The sequence below is a fragment of the Ictalurus furcatus genome, chromosome 16, assembly GCF_023375685.1.
Source record: "Ictalurus furcatus strain D&B chromosome 16, Billie_1.0, whole genome shotgun sequence".
Classification (NCBI taxonomy): Eukaryota; Metazoa; Chordata; class Actinopteri; order Siluriformes; family Ictaluridae; genus Ictalurus; species Ictalurus furcatus.
Window position 1 is genome coordinate 5,354,100 of NC_071270.1, and position 17,848 is coordinate 5,371,947.

At 40.4% G+C, this 17,848-nt stretch overlaps 1 protein-coding gene and 1 long non-coding RNA gene across 2 annotated transcripts; both read left to right on the plus strand.

Annotated features, from left to right (window-relative positions):
• Positions 1-232: 232 nt before the first annotated feature.
• On the plus strand, positions 233-7,977 carry htatsf1 (HIV-1 Tat specific factor 1). Its single transcript, XM_053646028.1, has 10 exons — positions 233-289; positions 849-1,013; positions 1,217-1,418; positions 1,824-1,871; positions 1,987-2,141; positions 2,233-2,396; positions 2,501-2,597; positions 6,155-6,244; positions 6,330-6,467; positions 7,438-7,977. The coding sequence occupies exons 2-10, from the start codon at positions 849-851 to the stop codon at positions 7,819-7,821; spliced, it is 1,443 nt and encodes a 480-aa protein (XP_053502003.1). The 5' UTR covers positions 233-289; the 3' UTR covers positions 7,822-7,977.
• Positions 7,978-10,366: 2,389 nt separating this feature from the next.
• LOC128620821 (uncharacterized) lies at positions 10,367-12,765 on the plus strand. Its single transcript, XR_008388182.1, has 5 exons — positions 10,367-10,756; positions 10,960-11,154; positions 11,664-11,734; positions 12,175-12,337; positions 12,516-12,765. It is a non-coding gene; the product is annotated as an uncharacterized LOC128620821 (long non-coding RNA).
• Positions 12,766-17,848: the final 5,083 nt, after the last annotated feature.

Consider the following 17,848-nt stretch of genomic DNA (forward strand, 5'->3'; position numbering starts at 1 on the left):
TCCCAGTTAAACTCATCTTACATTTATAGTTCCTTTTTAATATTTGGGGAAATGTTTTAGGTTCTTTTATTTATTTATTTTATCTATATCTAATTTAAACTTAAATTGTCACTGGATAGATTCTGTGATTGATATTAAAATAAAAAAATATTAGGTGCCTTCCTGCTCGCGCAGCGGGAGCCTCATCACCAATACGGAACTTTAGAACCGGAACGCAGTTCCCGTCAGGATTAATCAAATCGGCGGACTAAACGGAAGTACATAAACCGTGAGATTTGGGCGCACAGAGGTAAGCGCTAGCTGTTTATGTGTTTAATGGCAGCTTTGTTTTGGGGTTGTTGTAATTTACGTGTTAATAGTTAGTGTGATGATGAACACTAGAGACGTTAATATATGTGGATAAGCTGCATTCTGTCTGTTAGCTTAGCTTAGCTTAGCTTCGCTTCAGTGTCTCTTTAACGGATTAGTAGGGATATTAAAGAGCACTGGGGTAGTGATAGTGCTTATTAACACATAATAACGAGTCTTAAACCGTCTTATTCCTATTCTCTGTACATGTATGAGAAATAAAACTATTTCTGTGGAGATAAAGCAGATAAAATTTCTGTCTTTTGTTTAAAAATATTTTTCACATGGTTCCACCGTTCATCATTTTTATATTAGACTTTTCATCTCCACAGAAATGTTAAAGTGAACTCTGAGGAGTGAAGTGGTTCATCTTAAGACACACACTCACACACTCTTAATTCTTATAATGACGTCTCCCAAGAAAACTTCTTTCCTTTTAATCCCCTTTTATTTGGAGAATAAAACATTCAGCTTCTGCTCTGATTCCTGTTGATGTCCAGATGAGCGGAGACTCGGACGGGAATCGGGAATTCCATGAGCAGCTTCGGCTGCAGGAACTGTACGGTCAGAGACGGGGCGATGGAGATGATCCGTACACGTACATCGACCCTGAGGATGGCACAGCCTACGACTGGGACCACGAGAAGAAAGCCTGGTTTCCAAAGGTCTATTAAAGTCATACAGTTTATATATTATTGTGGGGACGTCTTAAAATGTCATTTATTAGTTCATTGTAATGTTTTTGTTCATGTTTTTCTTTTTCGATTCACTCTGAACACAAGTATTTGTTTGAGACGTTGTTTAGGATGAGGTGACGTGTGTAAAACAGGTTTGGAGAGCAAAGTCGTGAACGTGTTTGTGCGTGCAGATAACGGAGGACTTCATCGCTGCGTATCAGGCGAATTACGGCTTCAGTGAAGATGGAGCTGCAGTAGCGACAGGAGAACCTCAGCCTGAGAAACCTAAAGAGGAGGAAGAGGAGAAGGAGGAGAAGCAGGAGGAGAAAGTGACAGACTCGGGAAGCGCTAAAGAGGAAAATAAGAAAGGAGAGAAGAGGAAAGCAGAACCAGGTGTGTGTATACACCAGTTGTGTGACACCAGAAGTTTTCATATTTCACTTTGTCTGTCTGTCTATCAGTCTGTCTGTCTTTCTTTTCTTCCCTCCTTCTCTACCTCTGAAATGCAATTTTAACCAAAAAAAAAAAACATTTAAAAATTTTAAAAGCATTTAAAAATTTTAAAAGTCCAACATTTTCATCATTAAGAATTACACACAGCCTTTAGAACCCTTACATGTAAATGACCTCTGTTCTGATTGGCTGACAGCTTTCCATATGAAATGAGACTCCACCCCTCTCCAGTTCATGCTAAAGTGGACTAAATAATAATAATACTTTATTATACATTTATCAGACCTTTATTTGAATTTGTATTTAAAAACTGAGTAACCCACAACTTTTTTCTCATGTGTACAGGCTGGTTTGATATCGAGCAAGAGAAAAACACAAATGTTTATGTGTCAGGTAAGTGTGGGTATAAATATTCAGTGTGTACAGTGTTAATATATACAGTTTGCTACATATGTACCTATGTACATGCTTTATTATACTGTGTACGTGTGTGTGTGTGGCGGGGCAGGACTCCCTCTCGATATCACTCCTGATGAGTTTGTGGAGTTGATGTCTAAATGTGGAATAATAATGCGAGACCCGATGACAGAGGACTATAAAATTAAATTGTATAAAGACAGTGAGGGGAATCAGAAAGGAGACGGACTCTGCTGTTACCTGAAGGTCAGTGACTGTGAAACACACACACACACACTCGATACACACTGACACCGTATACACCTGTGTATTAATTTGTGTGTGTGTGTGTGTAAAGAGAGAGTCAGTAGCTCTGGCCGAGCGTTTGCTGGATGAGTATGAGATGCGAGGTTACCGGCTGCACGTTGAAGCGGCTCGCTTTGAGCTGAAAGGCCAGTACGACGCCAGCAAGAAGAAAAAGAAGAACAAAGAGTACCGCAAAAAACTGCAGCAGCAGCAGAAGTACCATATTATTTCTTTATTCCACATTTTATTTCTTTTATTCCTGCATAAAGGGGAGACTCTCTCTTCTCAGTCGATCTGATTATGCGTGCTGGTGTTTGCAGGCAGCTGGACTGGAGACCTGAGAAGAAAGGAGAAGTGCGTAAGAGACACGAGCGAGTGGTGATCATCCAGAACATGTTCCATCCCTCTGACTTTGAGGTACAACTCCTCCTGCATGTGTACACACTCTTATTTCACACTAACCCACAACCAGGTCTGTAATAAGGAATCAGATCTCTTAAATGATTCATAACGGTATGAGTCAAATCAGTGAAGTGATTCAGAATGAATCACCTAAAGGAATAGTGAGAAGAAAGAAAGATATTTTTATTCTTTATTAGTAATTATCTCTACTTTTTGACAACATTGCTGTATGCTGTTTCTACTCTGGACATTTCTATCATTTCTAGGTACAAAAATTATTTCTTCATAATCAGTGCACAGTGTAAATGAAAACAATGAGGTTTATCACATATTCCTCATATGACTACATAACCCCCTAAACTCATTCTCTATATTCTTTAATGTTTATAATGAATCACTTAACAGTGAAATTGTTCATCAGGAGCATTTTGTGTGCAGAAATTAACATGTGCAGAGGGCCATGATAAGATGTTTGTAGATCGAGTAGCAGGTAGATGAAGTGTGTTTCAGAGTCTCAGCAGCCCTCACAGTCACCAGGGGGCACTGTGGGATAAACAGTAAAGGGGGGTGTGTTAAATCTGTGAGGAACAAAGCTTCAACGTGAAACACATTTACTGCATTTGGCAGACGCCCTTATCCTTAGCGACTTACAGTTATCTCATTTATACAGCTGAGCAGTTGAGGGTTGAGCTTCATAAATAACCTCGCAGAAACATCAATTAGATTTGGATCACCGTCAGATCACATAGAACTCGATCAGGCGACTGAAAGCTTGGAGTCAACACTCCGCTACACGCTAGATAGAGTGGCTCCACTCAAAAGGAAAAAAATTAGAGAAAAAAAATTAGCACCCTGGTATAACGATCAAACGCGAACCTTAAAACAGACAACTCGACAATTAGAACGTAAATGGCGTCAAACCAAACTGGTGATATTTCAAACAGCATGGAAGGAGAGCCTACTGAAATATAGGAAATCTCTTGGCGATGCTAGAAAAATCTATTTCTCCACCTTAATAGGAGACAACAAAAACAATTCTAGATTCCTTTTCAACACAGTAGCAAAATTAACTAGGAATAAAACCACTACAGAGAGAAACACTCAATCATTACATAGCAGTGAAGATTTCATGAAATTTTTCATTGATAAGGTTGAAAATATTAGACGTGAAATACAGGCCATTAAATTAAAACCGGACAGTACTGTAACAAACCCATTACATGACAATGTAGCAATATCAGATCAATGTTTAGAGTATTTTGCTCCGCTTAGAGAGACCGAACTAGCTACATTAATCTCTTCAGCCAATTCATCAACTTGCATACTAGATCCCGTACCTACATGTTTGTTTAAACAGATTTGTCCAGGAGTAATTGAACCACTTCTAAATATAATCAATTCTTCCCTAAGCACTGGCTATGTACCTAAATCACTTAAATTAGCAGTTATTAAACCCTTGATTAAAAAACCTGATCTTGACCCGTCTCAATTGTCCAGCTATAGACCAATATCAAATCTCCCCTTCATCTCTAAGATTTTAGAAAAGGTTGTAGCAAAGCAGTTATGCTCGTACTTAGATAGGAATAACATTCATGAAATGTATCAGTCAGGGTTTAGACCTCATCATAGCACAGAGACAGCATTAGTTAAAGTAGTAAATGACCTTCTACTGACCTACGATCAGGGTTGTGTCTCTCTGCTTGTGTTACTCGACCTTAGTGCAGCTTTTGATACTATAGATCACACTATTCTCCTTGATAGATTAGAAAATGTTGTTGGTATTAAGGGAACAGTCCTCTCCTGGCTCAGGTCTTATCTGACCGATCGTTATCAGTTCGTAGATGTAAATGGTGAATTCTCCATGCGTACTGAGGTTACTTTTGGAGTTCCACAGGGTTCTGTTTTAGGCCCACTGCTCTTTACTTTATATATGCTACCCCTAGGTCAAATTATTCGTAAACATGGAATTAGCTTCCACTGTTATGCTGATGATACACAGTTGTATGTTTCAGCGAAGCCAGAGGACAGACAGAAGCTTAGTAAAGTTGAGGATTGTGTAAAGGACATTAGACATTGGATGTTAACTAACTTCCTTCTACTTAATTCTGATAAAACAGAAATACTTCTATTAGGCCCACGTGTAGCTAGAAGTAATCTTTCTGATCACATGGTTACTCTGGATGGTCTTTCTGTTTCATCATGTGCAGCAGTTAAAGACCTTGGAGTGATTATTGACTCCAGCCTATCATTTGATGCTCATGTAGATAATATTACTAGGATAGCCTTCTTTCATCTCAGAAATATTTCTAAAATAAGAAACATATTGTCACTACATGATGCGGAAATACTAGTTCATGCATTCGTCACCTCTAGATTAGATTACTGTAATGCCTTACTGTCTGGATGTTCCAGTAGGAATATAAATAAGCTCCAGTTAGTCCAGAATGCAGCTGCTAGAGTCCTAACTAGAACTAGAAGGTACGACCATATCACACCGATATTATCAATACTGCATTGGCTCCCAGTAAAATCTCGCATTAACTATAAAATACTTTTATTAACCTATAAAGCACTAAATGGTCTCGCGCCACAATATCTAAGCGACCTTTTGGTTTTATATAATCCACCACGCCTACTTAGATCAAAAGATGCAGGCTATTTGACGGTACCTCGAATAGTGAAGGCTACAGCAGGGGGAAGAGCTTTCTCTTATAGAGCCCCACAGTTATGGAACAGTCTTCCTATTAGTGTTCGGGACTCAGACACAGTCTCAGTGTTTAAGTCTAGGCTTAAAACGTATTTGTTTACTCAAGCCTACCCTGACTAGATTCTGTTCTACTACTTCGCAGTCATAATTATCTTTTTTCTCCCTCTCTCCTTTCGCCGAGCCCCACACGAATTTATGGAGATACTAGAGATCCAGATCCTTTCTGCCTCTGGATGGAGCTCAAATCTTCTTTAATTCCAGACTGCTGGGACTACGGCTGCTCCTAAGGCCATACAGACTTCATATAAATCCATAATGAACTTTTTCACACTATCTGTTGTTACCCAGATGAGGACGGGTTCCCTTCTGAGTCGGGTTCCTCTCAAGGTTTCTTCCTCTTAAAACATCTTAGGGAGTTTTTCCTTGCCACCGTCGCCACTCAGTGGCTTGCTCAGTTGGGATAAATTCGCACCTTTAATATCTGTATACCATGTTGATATTTCTGTAAAGCTGCTTTGAGACAATGTCTATTGTAAAAAGCGCTATACAAATAAAATTGAATTGAATTGAATTGAGGGTTAAGGGCCTTGCTCAGGGGCCCAGCAGTGGCAGCTTGGCAGTGCTGGAGTTTAAACTCATGATCTTGTGATCAGTAGTCCAACGTCTTAACCACTGAGCTACCACTACCCATAATCCTCCAGGGGCTGCGTCTCAAACCACACTGTACTCTGTAGTGATACTGCAGTATGGAGGATTGTGATGGAGCCTGTAACAGTTGTGATGTGGGGTGTGTGTTTGTGTGTGTGCCTGCATTTGGTGCGCTTTGCACTTTGATGATTTGGTTGTGTCTGCCATCTTTCCTCAGGAGGATCCGCTGGTGTTGAACGAGTATCGAGATGACCTGCGCTCAGAGTGTGAGAAATTCGGAGAGGTGAAGAAGGTCATCATATTTGATGTGAGTGTCATTTACTGTTACACTGCTGAGTACTGTTTCTGTTCAAGCATCCTGTTTATAGGAGCTGTGTGTGTGTGTGTAACAGAGGCACCCTGATGGTGTGGCATCCGTGGCGTTTAAGGAGACAGAGGAGGCGGATATGTGTGTGGCTGCGCTGAACGCACGGTGGTTTGGAGGGAGACAGCTTTCAGCTCAACTGTGGGACGGAGTCACTGACTACCAGGTAACTAACACACACACGTACATAGACACATACACACACACAGACACGCACGTAAAGTCAAGAGGGTTTTTATCATTCCTCTATATAGCTTGTATACATTGGTGTGAAATGAGGTTTCTTTAGGACCATGGTGCAACACGGAACAGTACGCAAGACTAAATAAAGTGTGAGACGACTGCAAAACAATAAATACACAGACCAATGAATACACAGGACATGGGCTGTAAACTGTAAGCTATTGTGTGATGTAGCAACAGAAGTATAGCAGCAATACTGGCAGCAAAAACGAGTTCCTGTGACAAGTGCAGGTGTGCAGTGGTACTGAGTCTTACTGGTATAGGTGTGGGTTAGATGTGGGATAGGCGTTTGACTAGCCCAGGTGAGCGTTGGGCTAGGATGTTGAGTAATCTGCATCAGGGAGGAAACCATTGTGGAGTCTGCTGGTGGTGGCACAGATGCTCCTGTACATTCTGCCAGATGGCAGGAGGGTGAAGAGTCCGTGAGCAGGTTTGTATGTGTGTATAGGGGTGCATGTGTGTATACACACACACACATACAGACACGCACACCCATGTATGGTATGGCTTGTATGATATGGAGGGGTTCTTTGGGGCAGTGGTTTTCAAAGTGGGGGCTGCCAGGGGCCCCAGAATCACACACCCAATCAATTCCTAATGTAATGTTAAGATGTAATTATTAATAAAAAAGGGGGATATATTCAGAAGTCTGTATTTTTAATGTGTTTTAAAGACATTTTGCAAAAGGGGGGCCTCGGTCAAATTTTAATGCCATTTGGGGGGCCTTGCCCTGGAAAAGTTTGGGAACCACTGCTTTAGGGGCAGGGATAGTGTGAGAGGGTGGAGCTGGAGACATCAATCATCATGAAGTAGCATCCTCATGGTGTCTCAAGACTGCGTTCACAAATTTTTGTCTCTCTGTTCCCCCCTTTCTCTCTCTCTCACTCTCTCAGGTGCAGGAGACGGTCAGGGAGCGGGAGGAGAGGTTAAAAGGTTGGTCGACTTTTCTGGGAGACGAAAAGACACAAGAGATGCAATCAAAAGGAGGAGAAGGAACGAAAGAAGTAGGACGGCAGGAAGAGGAAAAAGAGAAACCACCGGAAGAGGAAAAAGCGAAACAACAGGAAGAGGAAAAAGCGAAACAACTGGAAGAGGAAAAAGCGAAACAACAGGAAGAGGAAAAAGCGAAACAACAGGAAGAGGAAAAAGCGAAACAACAGGAAGAGGAAAAAGAGAAACATCAGGAAGAGTTAAAAGAGAAACATCAGGAAGAGAAGGAGGAAGCAACTGTCGAGTCCACTGACAGCAGTTTGGCTGGGAGCGAAGACGAGTCTTAACTGTGTGTGTGTGTGTGTGTGTGTGTGTGTGTGTGTGTGTGTGTGTGTGTGTGTTTGAGATACAGTGTAAATCGCTGATGGTCATTAGCTTGATTTTTCAGCTCTTGTATGTGAACATAATGTTTTATAATGAAAATAAAATCATCAGTGTGTGTGTGTATGTGTTTCATTTCAGTGTTCAGTTTTATTATGTTCTGTACTGTGTGTGTGTGGGCGGGGGTGGGTACAGAGATTCCACTATGAGGTTTTGTGTAGAATTTCAGTGGACTTTTGTGTTTAATTGTAACGTGTGAAATTTTCTCACTGAACCACACTGACAATATAAATTCATACTGACAGCTGATGATGTCATAATGGCACACAACCAGTCAGCAGCTTGCAGGTGGTCATAGATGTACATTTTGTCACCAGGAACACCGAAAGCTGAAGGTGATCAATGGACAAAGGTGGTTTTAGCGTTCTGGAAGGCTCTGAAACTCACAGGGGTGTGTTTATTTTAAACGTTAAAGAAATGTGTGCTTGCATACCATGAAGAGGAATGTGTGTGAGCTCCACACCTCTTCCACAACATCCACTCCTTTAACTAAAAACAACAGGAACTGACTTAACTATAAACAGATAAAAAGCATAAAGTCTTCATTCTGACTACCAGATAACACACACAGTATTTACAGCTGCAATCAAAATTATTCACCCCCATTGCAAATCAGGCATATTGTCAAAAATTTCCAGACTTTCAGGTGTTCACGATGAACAAATCAAGCAAAAGCAATTGAAATAGTTCAACACAACAAAAACTTCAAGTGGTTTCCCCAAATTCAACTGAAAATGCAACTTATAATGACCTCCAGTTTCAAAATTATTCAGCCCCTTCATGGCAAGCATCTTTAGTACTTAGTAGAGCACCCTTTTGCTGTTTTAACCTGCTACAAAAGAGATACATAGCTTCTGGAAGCGTTCCTGAGTAATCTTAAACCATTCCTCACGAGCAGTGGCCTCCATTATTCTCCAATTATACTACAATATTCTTGGATTTGCTTGCTGCAAGCGCCTTCTTCAAATCCCACAGAGATTTTCTATGGGGTTTGAGTCAGGTGACTGTGATGGTCCTGTAGAATCTTCCAGCACTTCTTCTGCAACCAAGCCTTGGTGGAATTTGAGGTATGCTTGGAATCATTGTCCTGTTGGAAGGTCCAATGACGCCCAAGCTTCAGCTTCCTCACCAATGACATGACGTTTTCTCCTAGGATTTCCTGATACTTCAATGAATCCATCTTGCCCTCCATACATAGCTAACGTTTCAGGTTACCACTATATATTGTTGTACACTTTGTACACTTATTACATAGCAAGCTAAACAGCATGATGACATTAACATAATAAATGACAACAGTTACACAAACAGAATATTCAGTTTATCAAACTAAAATGATCATCGAAGTCAGTCATTGCTCTTCTGGGAAAATAATGGTACCTGGTCACAATGATCACAATCGTGATTGTGTGTTTAAATGATAGTGTGTGCAGTTTGCCTGCACACATCTTAGCTCGCCTCTACTTGGTATGGTAGGTTTCATGATAGGTTATGGAGCAGAGAATACATCTGCCCACAGGACGTCCACAGCACCCTACAATTTCCCCATGCTGTGGGAGCTTCTATCACTCAGAAATCACGTGAATTCAAACGGTAACTGAAATCCTAAAACTATGTTCTAAGTATGTGAATTTTCAGTATCAAAGTTTGGATGTTGGGGGGGGGGGCGCTTTGCTTGGACCCCCCCAATGTCCATACCATGGTTATGCCCTTGTTTGCAGACACTCGAGGGTTTTTCACAACCCACCTTCTCAGAAATCTGCTTGCAGCCATCGATTGCTTCCTTTTTCTGCCCTGTCCAGGTATTTCATCTATTTTATGCCCCTAACCAGTTCAGGTATTTCATGTGTTCCAGCTCAAGCACACGTGGTGCAACTTTAGAAGCCCTGGATTAGTTTAGCATCACGTGTGTCTTTGAGACAACACCTGTTTTGCATATTTGTGCTGTTGTGAAGGATTCTATTCAGGGGGTTGAATAATTTTGACTGCAACTACATGACTTATTCTATGATCTTTTTCTTTCCTTTTCTCTCTCTCTTGTTTAATTCCTTCCTTTATCTTCCTCTCTATCCCCCCCTCCTTCTCTTCATTCCTTCCATCTCCATTTTTTCCCTCTTTCACACCTCTCCAGAACTTTTCCTTCGTAAATTGTACACAGAACGATTTTAAAGATCTTTTGAAAACTGTATAAGATGTACTATCTTCAATACGTTTTTATTCCTCTGTCAGTTTCAGCTCTAATCCACGTCTAATTAAAATTCCTTTACTATTCAGGAGTCATTATCTCTCTCACGCCCTGCGCGAGCGCGCCCCAATTTATGGTTTGATGACGTCAATCCATCAGTAACTGCTGTATAAACTGTTTAGTCATGTTCACAATGAAAAAATACGTAAACATTCTCTCTCTCTCTCTCTCGTATTTCAGGTTAAACCGGTCTCACGTCGACCCGCGTGCCTGAGTTGTGTTGCGCACTCGCGATGGTGCATTAAATTAATCAAAAGCAGCTGTGTTATATTTAAACTCGCCCCGAGTGCACGCATTCCGTTCCGTCATCAACCGTCACTTTGCCTCAGAGATCAGTGTCGCTGTTTGCGTTTAAACACTGAGTCTACGATTTTTTTCATCTATAAATCGGCTCATACGCGACTAAAGGTTGGTCCAGACTGCTGAGTTGTTGTTTGAAATCATTTTGAATGTTTTGTTGTGACTCGTGTATCACGGTCCGAATTCGCAATAATAACACACAGTGAAACCGTAGCTACGGCTTTGATTAAAGGAGTCGATTCAGTGATTCATAATGGCCGTCAGTGCGGAGTGAACGCGCGCGCGCAGAAGACACGGTGAGTTTTTATTTACGCGAACTTTCGTCTGAAGATCATTTAATCCCCAAACTGCAGAAATGACTCAGTGTTTTAATATTAACATTCAGTGAGTGAGTTAATAAGATTAATTCTGTGTGGTGTTTGGAGTTGACATGAGTGGAGAGCTGTAGTGCCGAGCTGTAATGTGTGTTATTGTTGTGTATGATGTATGGTATATGTAGAGTGAGAGATGAACATGGAGGACAGAAGGGAAGAGAAACACACCATGGCGTCTTCTCGAAGTGTCATCGTCACTTATTATGAAGGGGACATTAACACGGTGGTGGATGAACACTTCTTCCGAGCTTTGAGTAAAAACAGTACTCCCAAAGACCTCAGCGTTAAACACCACGAGAGACAACCACCATATAACACTGGTGAGACACACACACACTTGTGGACAGTCTATAGAGCACAGACCAGGGGGCGTCTCTGAATGAAATGGGGGTGAGTGTCTGTGTGGGAGAGGGGGCGTGTCTTTGAACGGAATGCGGGCGTGTCGGAATGGGCGTGTATTTGAACAGAATGGGGGCGTGTATTTGAACAGAATGCGGGCGTGTCTTTAAACGGAATGGGCGTGTATGTGAGCAGAATGGGGGCGTGTCTCTATGCCCATTTGGGAATGCAAAGACCTGTTTCTAGCTGATTGGGTTTTTATTCCTCTGACTCCTGCTTCTGTATGACAGCTGGTGGAACCCTTAGCATGCTAGCTAGCTAGGTTTCACACAAATGCTTTAATTTTATGCTGCATTTATGACGAACGGGGCACAGGATGAGTGAAACTTAGTTATCCTCGTGTCCTGTGTTCCGTGATGTTAAAGCAAATACAACCTCTTAAATACAAACCTTTCACATTCACAATGACTGTGTGTGTGTGTTATTCAAGATTCTCAGACTCCTCCCTCGTGGCCTACATCATGGTCCAGGAGGAGTGTGTGTTCTCCAAATCACACAAACGTGAGTCAAACACTACAGCGTGTGTGCACGCACACATTTGGTTCTACTGGTCCTTCTCCATTGGTAGATTCTGAATGAACTGTACACATAACAGTTTGAAGATATTTGTGTACATGCATGTTGCATGTCATTTCTGTGTTTAGTTACTGTTACAATAACAAGAATCTATTAGCTACATTTCAGCACACTGCTTATTTTTATGAGTGTTTTTAAAAAAAAATTATTATTAACAAGACTTCAGGCTGTGTGTAAAATTCATAGCTTCTATGTCCTCAGTCAGGATTTAGCTGATGTATGTATTGGCTGCTAATTAGCCCATTAGCCATCATGCTGCAGTATCTGTGTACATAGTGTCAAGTCACATAATCTGTTCATAATTAAAATAAGTGTTACATAGCAGAATGAATGATAATAACAGCACTTTTTAAATCTAACGTTAGCACATGGCCCCATGTTTCTCTGCTGAGGAAGCAGTTCGGTCTTCATCAGTGATCGTGAGTCGGCCTGAAACTCCTGCTTCCTGGAGTTTACCCCAAAACTACATGCTAACACCGTTCTCTCATCAACCATCTGCAGCTCCATCATACCACCCTCCGGAATGAGGTAGTGCACTTAGTCACTAAAAACCATGTGCTCAGGCCAGTTACTCAAATGAATGTGATAAGAACAAAAATAAACACCCAAGAGATACAGGGCAGGACAGAAAAATGCTAATTACTGCTAACTAATGCTAATAATTAACTGGTAATTAACATTTTTAACCTAGTTAAAATTTTTGCAGGTGTGTGGACATCTGAGAACAGCAAGGATTTATGCTGGTATTGACATCGTCATACCCACAATACACCACACCCCCACATTACCATGCCCACAAATACACCACACCCCCACATTACCATGCCCACAAATACACCACACCCCCACACTACCATGCCCACAAATACACCACACCCCCACACTACCATGCCCACAAATACACCACACCCCCACACTACCACGCCCACAAATACACCACACCCCCACACTACCACGCTCACAAATACACCACACCCCCACACTACCACGCTCACAAATACACCACACCCCCACACCCCCACACTACCACGCCCACAATACACCACACCCCCACACTACCATGCCCACAATACACCACACTATCACGCCTCCACACTACCACGTGCACTGCCATGCAATACCCTTTCCTTTGATGAAACATGGAGAACATGGAGCTGAAGGACTATAGTACTAAAAGTAGAACTGACTGACGTCTAGCTCCGCCCCCTGTGTAGAGCATTTATCAGCTCTGTGGTCATTTAATAAGAGTACAGTTAATATTAAGCCTCATTTTGTGGCTCTAATGACGGGTGCCTGAGAATAAAATCTCCGTGATGGATCATGTTGCTAATTCTGGAGCTGAGATGAAGGTGAATCAATAACGAGCCGATTTCATTAAAAAAAAAAAAGAGCAGAAATAGCAAGACTCCTTCCAGGTGACATTTATTATTAAACAGCACATTATTTAAAACTGAATCTGACTTCCTGTACCTGTTTAGCTCTAGAACAGGAGATTGAGGATTTACAAATAAGTGTTGTAAAACATGAAGAGAGCTCAGGGACAGAACATGGCTCAGTGTAGAGCTTCATGGAGAAATAAACGCTATAACATGTATATATGTATGTTGTATCATTTTATTCAGTAATTTTTGTTCAGCAGTACAGATGAGTTCAGAATGAAGCATCAGCAGGGGGCAGCACTGACTTGCATGTGCGCAGCTATGGTCCGATCTCACACCTCTGAAGATTTGATACCTTTATCTCCAGGGTTCACTCCTCATCTCTCGGTTGAAGGGATGTTAAATTTCAGCGCTAATGAAGTGCAGTAAATGATGTGAATATCGTAGTAGACCATGAAGCTCATAGTGAACATCCTGTAAATACACTCAGTACTGTGTGCCTTTACTCTTCTACACCTGCACACTGTAACGATCTGGTTTCACACACATGAGGATGGGTTCGGTTATGATTTCAGTCTGGTTCCTCTCCAGGTTCCTTCCTCATGTCGTCTCAGGGATTTTTTCCTTGTCACTGTCGTCTCTGGATTGTTCATTAGGGATCTAAATCGACATCCAGATTTCTCTAAACAATGTTTGTGATGATGTGTGTCGATAAACATGCTATATCAATCAAATAAATTTAATAAAGTTTGTGGACAAACATTTTGCATATTAGAAACTCTGATGGTCTGCTGGTTTTTACACTGCAGTTTATCACTAAATAGCTTTACTGCTAGCTGATTTAGCTGCACACTGGAATTTCTCACACATATTCAGATTTCTAATTGTTGTAGCTCAGGCTTTGTGCTATGCATTGGAGAGGTTATGAGTTCATATCCCAGCACCACCTATAAGCACAAGACCCTTTAATCATCTGCTCACTTGCATCCTGTCCATAGCATTATAGCTCTGGATTAAAGCATCATCCAAATGAGCAAATGTATTTAATGACTTGTGTTTATGGAATAGAAGCTCTGTGTGTGTGTGTGTGTGTGTGTGTGTGTGTGTGTGTGTGTGTTTGATGGTTTAGTTTATCTGTGTAGTGACTGACTGGTCAGTAGTGCGTGTGTTTCAGCTCATATGTCACAGCACTGAAGGTCGGCAGATGACCAGATGAAGATAAGCAGTCTGATTATTCATCCCGGTCCTGTCAAATAATCTACATCATCATTTCATTTACACACTGCACACAGACGATACGAGAGCTGTAATTAACACCTCAATACCAGCAAAACTACATTACTACTGAAAAATACTGCTCTATATCAGAACCTGATCATCACTTAATGTAAATTAATGTGTGTGTGTTGATTGTCTGATGTTAGCATCGTCCTTGAATCAGAGCTGTGTTCCACTGATTGATCAACCTAAAGTGTGTGTGTGTTCATTCATTAACGGACTGAGCACATTGATGTTGTCCATGCTGACAGATGTTGATAAGGTAATGCAGTAACCAATCAATATATAGATTATTTTGTCTGTGTACGTGTACCGGCATGGTCACAATATACAGTGGATATAAAAAATGTACACATCCCTGTTAAAATGGCAGGTTTTTGTGATGTAAAATATTAAACCAAGATAAGTCATATTAGAACCTTTTCTACTTTTATTGTAAAATTTGAACCTGTTAAAGTGGAAAAGCAATAAGAATCATTTTAGGGGAAAAAATAAATAATAATAAATGTACAATAACATGGTTGTATAAGTATGCACACCCCTAAACTATTACTGAGTTGAAGCAGCTTTAGATATTATCACAGTATTCAGTGTTTTTGGGTAAGAGTCGATCAGTTTGGAGCGTCTTCACTTAGCAATATTTTGACATTCTTCCTTGTAAAAGTATTCCTAACACTGTCAGATTGGCTGGGTGTCTCCTGTACACTGACCTCTTCAGGTCACCACACAGATCTTTGATCCGATGGCTTTTCCAGTTGCATGTTACCAAGATGATGTCAGAAGAAGCCTACAAGAACAGCTGGACTTTATTTGAGGTCAATCAGACACTTTAATTGAAGGCAGGTGTACACTAATTAGTGTTTAACATGAGGTTGAATGTGATTGGTTAATTCTGAACACTGCCACATTCCCAATTATAAAAGGGTGTGCAGACGTATGCAGGCTGGGTACTGGAAGGTGTTTGTTTTGTTTTTTTAACCCAAAAACATTTCTGGTTGTTTGTCACTTGATATTTTTGTATGTTGCAGTTTCACAATAAAGATGAAAAAGTTTCATGATTTAACTTCATGATTTAATTGCAAACACAACACTGAGCTCTCAAACGCTGTGTGACAAGTCCAGAAACTGTGTGTGTGTGTGTGCTTTCTCTGTAGCAATACATGCAGGGGGTTAAAAAAAAGAAAAGAAAAAAGATGCTCTTACGGTCACCATGGAAATGAAAAGAAACATCCACTTCTGCATCAGCGTCATTAGAGTCAGAATAATAAACAATTATATTTTAAACCTGTAAATTGAATACACATTTATTCAAAACATTCTGATTGCTAGTGAAAAGAGTATAAATTATTTATTCTCTCTCTCTCTGTCTATCGATCTGTCCGCCTGTCCATGTCTATGTAAGTATCTATATATGTGTATGAGTGTAGTGAGTGTTGGTGATTATACATTACACACTTTCCTATATAATGAGATGATTGGACGATCTGTGTATGTGTGTGTGTGTGTGTGTGTGTGTGTGTGTGTGTGAGAGAGAGACATGTCAGTGTGATGATACATGGTGATAATCTGAGATCATGATATTATTAAGGTTATTTTAATGCTGTACAGACTCTAATTCTCTCCTTTCTTTATTTCTGTTATTTTATTAGAACATTAGCCTGCATGTAAAAAAGCAGATCTAGAGCAGCAGATGGATGCTGATCTGTCCCTTGCGACTTCACACCTCCCTCTCACTTCTCCTCCACACATACACACACACACACATAGACACACACTCTCTCTCTCCACCAAGCACTTCAGATGCTGTAGAACACTACACGGTTCTGTGGTTCTCTTAGATTCGCTGACAGAGTCGTGTTTAACACCCAGTTTAAACTTTTGTTTTGTTTTTGTGACATCATGATGTACAGCGTTAAGGCATAACATTATATTATGTTGAGTTATAAAGCTGTGATATTTTTAGACGTGAGACGACTCCAGCGTTTGTGACATGTCAGACTGATGAACAGAAGTCCCTTATTCACACTGAATATCTTAATCTATAACACACCAAGACTTCCTCTCTCTCACACTCACACACCCACACACACTAAGCTAGCATAAAAACACCCCTCAGTGAATCCAGTATGAGAAACGAGGACTAAGTGGGAAAGTAAAAGAGATTAAGACTTGTTCTGTTTGAGAGCAGAATAAATATCAGTGCTGTTTTTATCACTGGAGACACGTAGCAACGCAGCACTAGCTAGATGGTTAGTCAGCTAGCTATCAGGAATATTAGCTAACTTTATGTTCCATAGCTGTGCAGATCCTCTCTGCATGTTAGAAACTGTAATTTGTTTAGCTGTAGCTAGCTAGCTTTGAGATTTGGCTAATCCAGTAGATTCAAAGTTTCTTGATGTAAGCCATGTTGCTGAAGTCACAAAGACAAGTTTTTAGCTTTGTGTTAGCACTAGCTAATTCTTGCTAGTTTCTGCCAGAACTGCACAGTGCAGCTTTAATTATCACTCATATATGACCTTCACACACAGGTTGCTGTATAGAGGTGTGTGTGTGTGTGTGTGTGTGTGTGGCAGGCAGCACTTATTGTACTTGAGGATAAATGTTAATCAATGCTAATCTGCAGCTCCTCAGTGTCTCCATTTATCCAGTCTTACAGAATTTATTTTAAGATGGAAGTCCTACATTATTCATCACTACTACTGAAATATTAAAGGACAGAAAGATATTGTGTGTGTGTGTGTGTGTGTGTACTGTCCGAGAGCTGTGCAGACGCTTCAATAAAATGCAGTATCAGGTGTTAAAATGAATTCTGTGTAATGAATTATCATCAGAAATACACAATCTTCTGTCAGGGGAGTGGATATTCCTGGAAATAGCTAATGTAGCTAACTATTCCTAGCCAGCTACATTGCATTAGCTAGCATTATTAGCATATAGAGTTAGCTAGCTAGCTTATTATAAAGTATAAAGTTCTAACACTGTGCTTATTTGATTTGTAGAACGATGACGTACTGCTGTTATCTTGCTAGAGGATGAATACGTATTAGCATAATTTAACATTAAACTTAATCGTCTCGTAGCCAAAAAAACAACTCTACAAATAATTAATACTTCTTACTGTACTTTTTTTTTTCCTAACAAGTTTTGCGATCCAAAATCCAGATATTCTATATCTAAATAAATAAACAAAGTAGAAAAAAATAATATTTTTATATTAATGGACCTTCTGTGGAGATGAAATGAAAACGTGCGGTATATTTTTATTCAGTACGAATAAAATCAGCTGCAGAATTTATGTGTAAATAAAGCCTTGTTTGTAAATGTATTTGTGAATAAATAAAAAGGGACATTTGCTCTTCTCTGACCTCATTATTCACAGACG